We start from the raw sequence: 8,862 nt of genomic DNA on the forward strand, positions 1-8,862 counted from the left end.
TATGTTTGGGATGAACAGTGCATCGCCTAGAATGTGGCTTAGGGTGTACGGCTGTGCTGATGGGTGGGGTTAAAAGTCTGTTGTGAAGTTGAACACGTCATTCTGCACATGAACGAGATAGCTGACATCACCTTTGATGGAGCATAAATAAAAAACACAAATAAAAAAAAATATAATATTATGCAATATTAGGCTATGCTTGGCTGATTATTTAATACTTTTGAGTTGTAACATGTAGCCTTATTAATAGGCTAGTTGCTGATTGTGGATAGGTTTATAACAATTCATAATTTAGATAAATTATATTGTCCATTATTAATAGATAGAACTAACTGTAAGATAATTTATATAGACAGTAAGTAGAACTCCACAAGAAGATTTTTTTTATTTGTATTTTTTATTTATGCTCCATCAAAGGTGATGTCAGCTATCTCGTTCATGTGCAGAATGACCTGTCCAACTTCACAACAGATTTTTAACCCCACCCATCAGCACAACCGTACACCCTAACCCACATTCTAGGCGATGCACTGTTCATCCCAAACATACCTAGTAACCGAGGAGGTAATTAACACATTTGACTCAGGTGGATTGGATTAGGGACATATAAATGCAGGATAAGTTGCAGGATAATGGCCCTCAAGCTTGTAAAAATACTATCCCTTATCAGTCTGATCTATAGCGTTGCCTAAAGAAAATTTATTTATGTTTTTTTTTCTGTCTGCCAGACTTTCTTTTAATCTTTTCAAGCAGTTTTCCTTTCGATCTTTGGTTGCCCAATATGTTTTAGTCCATTTACTGCTAATTTCTTGAGCCATTCTGAGTCATCCATCCAGACATAAAGTGTCTTAAACAAAGGAGGTTAACCAGTGCCATTTTGATTTTAAATAATTTGCAAAGAAATTAAAATAAATGATATTTTTACCCAATTTATTTTGCTGAAACAATGAAAAATAACACACATAGAGTTTGTCTGACTTCTAAAAATGTACTACTGATGATAGTTCTAAACACATGAAAGAAATATACAACGAAAATCTAATAGAACAATTTTGATTATTGTTCATTCTGGAAAATAATTTGCCTTCAATTTTTGAGTAGAAATTTCAAATAGTTGGTGAATATTACATTGTTGTATCATCCTTCAGCTCTGACCTTTTAAGCTCCCTCAGGTTTGTGCCACAGATGCTGACAGGCTGCTTTGTAAACTTTGATGATTAATGGTGGTCATGTGTTTGCTCTGTTGTTAGTGATAATCATTACCTAGAAACAGCCAAGAGCTCCATGTTGGCTCATCTGACACAGACTGATTTATATAGTGATGTTAGTTCAGTGAATAAAACTTTCAGTGGTAACTTAACTGCAGTACCTGTACAATATTAGAAGAGGCATTTAAACATGCTTTTTTGACTCCAGTTGAACTGTAATATAATATAATATATTATATGATCTTTTGCAAAAAAGGAAAAAAAATTAAATGAACTACAGTTGGATCTCACCATCCAAAAATAAAGAATACATGGTGTTTAAGCAGCACATCGACAGAATAAAATATTTGTAAAAGCCTTCGTTTGATTAAAGTTTCCATTCTGCCAGCCAGCCCTTCTCAGCAGAGGGGCTTATTTGTTCGAGTATAAGAATGCCTTTAGTCATCATCTTCCACTTCACCCGGAACAGGGTCGGGGGGGCAGCAGTCTCGGCAGAGATTTGTAGAATTCCCTCTAAGCAGACACCTCCTCCAGTATAAGAACATCAAATATTATTCTACCTTTAATGTGACATTAGCTGCCTTTCCATTACCCATCAAATTGTGAAAATTGTAATTATGAAAAATGAATTTGCAAAAATTTAAAAACTGCAATTTCGAAAAAACACTTTTTTTTAAATAAAAAGTTTTGATGCATTACAAGTCACGTAATCTACAACTGGATCTTGTAGCCTTGTAATAGGAGGAAGAAGTAGTGGGAGGATAATTGGTAAAAAATTGTGTGGAAAAACCTATTCTAATGAGGATTTTGATGAGCTCCTCATTGTAATCATAGAACATTTTTAGGGGAAGAGAGGAATCATTTTGTGCACTTTAAAGCAGCCACATTAGCTTGGTTTACCAGCAAAGGTTCTCCCCAATAAAAAGAAAAACATTGTAAACACTAAATGGCTACATAGGGACAAAACAGAAGAAAACACATTTATTTTCTTTTATCTTACCAGTGATCCATTCAGTTCAGCTCAGTTTGTGTGTTTATGTGCTCCATCAGCCTAAGCCTATAGCAGCATAAATACAGAGATAGCTCCACTAATCAACTAAATTGAAATGAAGAAAGTCTAATGACATAGCATCAATAAAAAGACAGTTACATTTGGGGGATTTTCATTTAGATTTTTAATATATCCTTGACATAAACTGACAAATATATATAAAAAATAAATTTCTTACAAAAAATAAAAATATTACTTGTGGTGAGGCCCCCTATTAGCTTGAGGTCCTGTTCAGTTGCAAGGTTTTCACAGCCTATGCAAAGGATCTGGATTCAAGTGACAAAGAGTACTCTTTGAAAATCAAGAAATGCACATGCACAGGAAAAATATGCTACTTCTATGAAGAAAAACCAGGAATCAAACCTGGAAGATGTTTTTGTGAGGGACCCGCTAACAAGCAAACCATTTAAAGATTAGTTTAAATATTCCTCAGCTTTTCTTTACCAAATTAATCTGCAAATCACACATACACATAAACAAAGCCATGAGTTTATGTAATTATGTCTGAAAAAGATATTTGATCAATGGTTCTAAATGTTGTCTTATGTGAAATACTAATGCCACATTGATGTGTTTACTTCTTAGGAGGAGCCTTCCTCAGAAAGTTTGCTCGTGTTTCCAACAGCGGAAATCAGTGGAAATGTGCTTTTTGTTTGACAAGAGATGGAAAACCCACCAAGGTTCAGAGGACCATATTCAGTGAGTGTTTCTATGTAATGGCCATGGACGAACTGAGCAGGGTCACTGGTGATGAGGAAATGCAGGTATGAATACATTTCTGTCAATCTGGTTAAATCATTAACTGATATTTTAGCTATTTATTGATTTATTGAAATGTAAATTTGCTTTCTTTGTTAATTGTTTATCTTTAGAACTAGCAGTCAAGGTAGTTTATTTCTGAAACAGTTGAAAAACGGCCCAATAAGGTGCTTTGAGGAACACCATAGTTAAGGAATGCTTCACGTTGTTGTACCGAAGAGGAGCATTATTTGGAAAATATTCATTCAAATATGCACCATTTCTTTTTTTCTGAAATGAATGCCACTGTTGATTTTTCTGATCAGAACTGTGTCTCTGTGCTGCTCCTTTAGATATGAAAATCATACATGAAGTTCTTAAATCACAAGGTCAGAAAACAAGTTGTAGCAGCTTTGCTTATTTCTCTGCAGTTATGTAACTTAAGAAAATCTGAAAAAAATACTTTTAATTCAACAAAATAATGAATCATATTTATCTCAAAAGGTAAAATTTTTCCATTAAAAAAAAAACAAACATACAAAAGTTGGGACTTCAATAAAGATAGATTGTGTAGTTAAGCTGGAAAATAGTTGCTCTTCCTATATCCGATACCAGTGCCTGGAAAAAGAAAAGTATTAAAAACCTGATGTGACGGTTTCTGTAGTTAGGAACAGTATTATTCTTCCCTTCCAGTAGATCAAGGTCTACCGTAGTCTTGTCATTGTATGTTTCCATTTAATAGTTATACTAACACAGTTAGAGTCAGAGCTCTGAATGGGATGTTAGAAACTCTGTGGAGGGAGATGCAGACTGTAACCTCACCTGCAAGCTTAAATCTTGTGACTTTTGTGGGTTCACAAACACACCAGAGTCCATCTTGTTCTGCTTCCACTTTAACCTTTTGAGACTGACCCCAATCAGATCGGCTAATCATCTTGCAGTGTTTTGGTTTAGGGCAGGACATATAGCTGTGACAAAAGCAAGAGCTGCCGAGCCTTCAGCTCAACCAAAATAAACATGGCACAGGAGGACATATGCGAAGCTGCTTCTGTCACATCTTTTTTTTCATTTTCTATAATTTCACTTTTAAAAGAGGTGTCTGCTGTTTAATATGTTACCCTGATTGGCCATAACCAAGGTTTAGTAGGCAGCAGGATTGCCAACTCTGTCAAAATGAAATAAGGGACACTGTCTCCCACCCTACCGACATTATCAATTTATGTTTCCCCTTTACTTTGGTTGTGAATTGATTTTGCAAACATTTAAACTAAGCCTGAATTAAATTAGACACTTAATTCTATATCTTAATATGGGACACTTCTCTTTTTTATAAGGGACAGTCGGCAACCCTAGTAGGTGTCGCTTCGCCCCATAAGATCAAAAGGTTCTGGTTAATTTCTTTCCTTTACTCAAAGAAATGCTGCAGAGCATCCCAGAATAATGATGGGTTGAACTAAAGTGGAGTGCTTCTTTAATCTGACTTGACAGGTTAGATGCAGATTAGGATCATTGCAAGTGGCCATCCAACCCCAAAGACTTACCTCTTCATAAAAAGACAAACAATGAAAAGGCCAGAGAAAATGTATATTACTGATAAAGGATACTTCATTTATGGTATATTATATATTCGACATGTAATTTAGATCATAAATTCTTTTTTTACATTTTTTATTTTTTGAAGACCGTAGCAGTTTTTTATGATCAAATAGTCTTTCTGCTGTGGTGTGTTTTAGCTGGAGGCTGAGCAGATGATGGAGCAGCTGATCTACTGGGTCCGAGAGGACTCGTCAGGTCTTGGACGGCCCCAGCTTCCAGGAGATGTTCCCACTAACAGCATGGCGGTTCCCATGATGCTGCTGTGTCTTGTCCAGCAGCTGTCTGAAGGCCGTCTGGAGACAGGGAGGAAGTATGCAGAGCTGGGAAGCTGGTGTGTGAGTCAGATTCAACAACACATCCAGGTGTGTCTCCAGTTAACGTTTTACCTCTAAAACACACTAAATGGTCCATGGAACCCTGGGCTAGTTTAGTATCTTCTTTAACAGAGAAGGTAAATAAAATACATTCAGATGATGTTTCTGTAAATTTAAATGAAATTTTATAGTGTTTCTTTTAACATTAGATGGTAACCCCTGCTTAAATGTTTCTTCTCAAAAAATTCATATTTTTAACCTTTAGAAGTAAACAATGCGAAATACATTTCTTCACTTTAGGACTTATTTAATTTAACATGTTTTACAGTAGTCAATCTTATTGAATCAATGTGGTTTTGTTTGGAGATATTCTGGGCTGTTGGTATCTTACCAGCAGCAGACAGCACTCAGAGCGACCAGAGTGTGGAGAATCAGGACTTCACTATGATCTGGAAGTAAAGCTAACAGCTGCTCAGAGCCTTCAGTAGCAACAACAAAATGACAGCCTGGTGTGAACTGAGAAGGGGTAAAATGATCGTATACGACTAACGTTCATATCTTTTTTAATGTTTCGACAGCTGAGTGTTACTGGTTAGAAAAGAAAACAGTTCTTTAACCTAATCAAACCTAAACATCTAATCAGAATGCATCATGTGTCGTGTCAAAGTTCAGGGGTGTCAGAGCAAACTTTCAGCATGATACCCGATAAACTTTTGCATTCTTGGTAGATAATAACACAACAAAGAGTTTTTCTGTTGTGTTTTTTTTTTTTTTTTTAGAAATTACTGTTCCAGTAAAATATGTATCCTCAAGGGGGCCATTCTAGGCTCAGAGGTTTTGGGGATGCTGAGCACCCAGAGAGCTGTCTGGTCAGACAAGATTAATTTAACCATTTTCTACACATATTTTTTAAACTTGTTCAGTGTGATTTGTTAATAACTGACTCCATCATTCACTAATGCATCATATTTGAGACTTAGTAAATCATAAAAAGGATTTATAATTAAAATAATTAGAAAATGAAAAAAATAATGATTTACTAATGATTCGGTACATTTAAATATTGATACTGAGTTGTAGTTGAAGCTGTAGTTTAAAGATATCAAATAAACCATTCTAACTACATTAGAGCACCTCGCTGATGAACATTTAACCAACACACCATCAATAGGTGCAGAAATCTGACTGAACATTTTTAGAAAAGACCTTAATGCATTGTTTTCCTCAAAGCTTTGGTCAACATTTTCGTTAAGAAGCTCCATTAGGCTTGTTTATTCATTTTTTTTGTTTGTTTATTATTATTTCTGATGCACCAGAACATAATTGAAGGAGTTAAACCAAATGCTGTATTGTTTTTACAATGTCACTTTTTTTTTTATTATTATTATTATAAAAAGCGCATATAGTATTAAAAAAGTAACTGGTATTTCAGGGGGGCTTTGATTCAAATTAGGTTTCCTTCAGCACCCCAACAAATAGGCTAACAACGCCTATGATATCCTCTCTCTCAGATGAAAGCATATATCTCAGTGTTCTTAAGCAGAGGTTAGATAGTCATCCTGTTCATTGTTTGACCGTTTATTGCCAAGTAGCATCTTATTGCTGGTCCTTTCTAATCGGAAAAAAAAAAGTGCAGAAATCATGCCATTACATACAGTTTGGTTAAGCACGTTAAGTTAAGCACGTTGATATGAGGATGCTTTTAAATTTCCTCATAACTTTATTAAAAAATGAAATAAAAATGTCAAATAAAACCTGTTGTTTTTTTCTCAAAGTGCTGGAGGTCGTGATTTTTACTATAAATATCTTTGGCCATTCATTATAATTGTATTTATAGACAGTTGGCACATAGGAAACCAACAAACACTGGCCCCCACCAAACCGCCCCAAAAACAGGTCAGACTAGAAATGATGAAAAGCTTCTAAAGTGGAAATAATTTTTGAAAACCTGGTAGCTTCGATATGTCAAGGAAGTCAGACTGGTTGAAATGGGAATGAGGGATGAGTGAAGTCTTGTGGTTTTGGTTTATGTCAGATTCAGGAACTAGAAGCTTCACTTTCATCATGTTAAAAGCTTCAGGCCTTTTATTGCGTGTGTGAACCTTCTCCCCTGTAACCCTGCACAGAGAGATGGCACGGCAATCTTAGAGAATGTGTCATTGGCTGGGGCAGAGCTGCCTGGATGTCTGGGCCGGCTGCAGAACCCAGGTAACACTCAGAGTCAGCAGACAAGCAGATTTTAGGCTCCTAGCTGCTTGTTTAACTTTTTCCACTGCTGTTTTCTCTCTACTCGCTTCCCTCTGCTGACTCAGGCCATGCCCTGGAAGCAGGCTGGTTCCTGCTGCAGTATGCAGCACAGAACCATAACAAGGAAATCCAGAGAACTGCTATTGAAAAGTTTGTGCAGCTTCCTTATGAGAGTGGCTGGGATGAAGAGTATGGTGGCCTGTTCTACTTTCTGGATGTGGATGGTCATTGCCCCACTCAGGTCTGTATACAAAAACAAGCATCTTCTCTGCACTTTGAATTTCACATAATGGTTAAGTACCTAAAAGGTGTGAGATTTGACTTTTGTTTGTGTGAGCAGCTGGAGTGGAGCATGAAGCTGTGGTGGCCGCACAGCGAGGCTCTGGTTGCCTTCCTCATGGCCTACAGTCAGACCAAGCAGCCCAAACTGCTGGAAAGATTCTTCAAGGTCTATGAGTACACCTTTAGCCATGTGAGTATGGCTCTGTGGATTTAACAGAACTTAGTTGTTCCAAAACCATCAGACCCAAAGAAACTGAATTATCCGAATAATTAGTTGCTTTTAAAAATGGTACATTATATTTAAAAAAAGTATGCATGAAAGCTGCCCACAAAACTATTACAATGTTAAGGAAGCCTTAGTTTTTTCTCATTAGATCTTTTCTTTCAAATGATAGATTAAAACATGAAATATGCCAGAGTTTCTTTTAAAGTATTATAACTATAAACAAACTTCAGAAGGTTTATTGATGCAAGTGTCAGGGTTGGTGGATGTTGTTATGGACCCAAATGCAGACTAGAGGAGGCAGAGAGCATTCTTGCAGTTTTAATTGTGAATTAGATAGTACAAAAACATAAATCCATAAATAACAGGCTGGGAACTCAGGGATTAAAAACAAGAAACATACAAGAAGAAATGCAGATAATCCAGCAGAGGAACTGCAGAGGAGGAGTATATCTGAGAGACAGAGCAAAGTGTGGAGTAATCGGCTAATTGGGAGCAGGTGTGGACAGAAGCAGCTAGAAAGGAATCAAGGGGAAAGGAAGGGGGCACCAGGGGGTGACAAAGAGTAACCAGGGAAAACAGGGTTTTAACTGTTACTAAAAAAAGAACTTAAATAAAGCTAAAGGGGAATAAAACTAATGACTACAAAATAAGGAATAACCACGGGGAAAACTAGAGGATAAGAGAAGGGACTGGAGATAACTGAAGCAATGGAGACTATAACCTAGAGATAGAAGAAAGAATATTAACTAAATTAGACTAAGGAATGAATAATAGCGGAAATGCTGAAAGATAACAAGGAAGAGTAAAACCAAGAACTCAAAAATGATATAGATCTTGACAATGCAGAATAACTTAGAATAAAGTATAACTGAGAATCCAAAATTAAAACCTACACAGAACCAGAATGGCAGATCATGACAGTAATACTGCTTAAAATTAGCAGATATAGCAGATTGTTCTTTTCAGGTTGTTTTTTGTAAGATATTTAAATCAGGAAGTTAGAACCTTCAATTAGTCTTAACCCGAGTGGTTTTTCAAACTAGAAAGAATTCCTGAATTCCTGCGCATAAGGATGAAAAGGCTAAATACTTTGTTATATTATACACTTCAGCATTTAATGCTAGTAGAACAACAACAAACCTGAGCCACCCTAACTATAAGCGTTATCAAAAAGGAAAGTTTTAAGTCTAGCCTTAAAAG

The 8,862-nt window shown here is 36.2% G+C and overlaps 1 protein-coding gene across 3 annotated transcripts in view; it reads left to right on the forward strand.

The window, feature by feature from the left end:
* The window catches only part of renbp (renin binding protein), a 16,179-nt gene that overhangs the window by 4,034 nt on the left and 3,283 nt on the right, over positions 1–8,862 (forward strand). For all 3 annotated transcript variants that reach the window (XM_015398842.1, XM_015398841.1, XM_015398840.1), the window contains 5 exons: positions 2,845–3,023; positions 4,731–4,955; positions 7,034–7,115; positions 7,220–7,395; positions 7,495–7,626. In XM_015398842.1, the coding sequence (XP_015254328.1) occupies positions 2,845–3,023; positions 4,731–4,955; positions 7,034–7,115; positions 7,220–7,395; positions 7,495–7,626 (794 nt within the window). The remainder of the gene's footprint in view (positions 1–2,844; positions 3,024–4,730; positions 4,956–7,033; positions 7,116–7,219; positions 7,396–7,494; positions 7,627–8,862) is intronic.

This window comes from Cyprinodon variegatus, unplaced genomic scaffold (genome assembly GCF_000732505.1).
Source record: "Cyprinodon variegatus isolate N-32 unplaced genomic scaffold, C_variegatus-1.0 Scaffold966, whole genome shotgun sequence".
Classification (NCBI taxonomy): domain Eukaryota; kingdom Metazoa; phylum Chordata; class Actinopteri; order Cyprinodontiformes; family Cyprinodontidae; genus Cyprinodon; species Cyprinodon variegatus.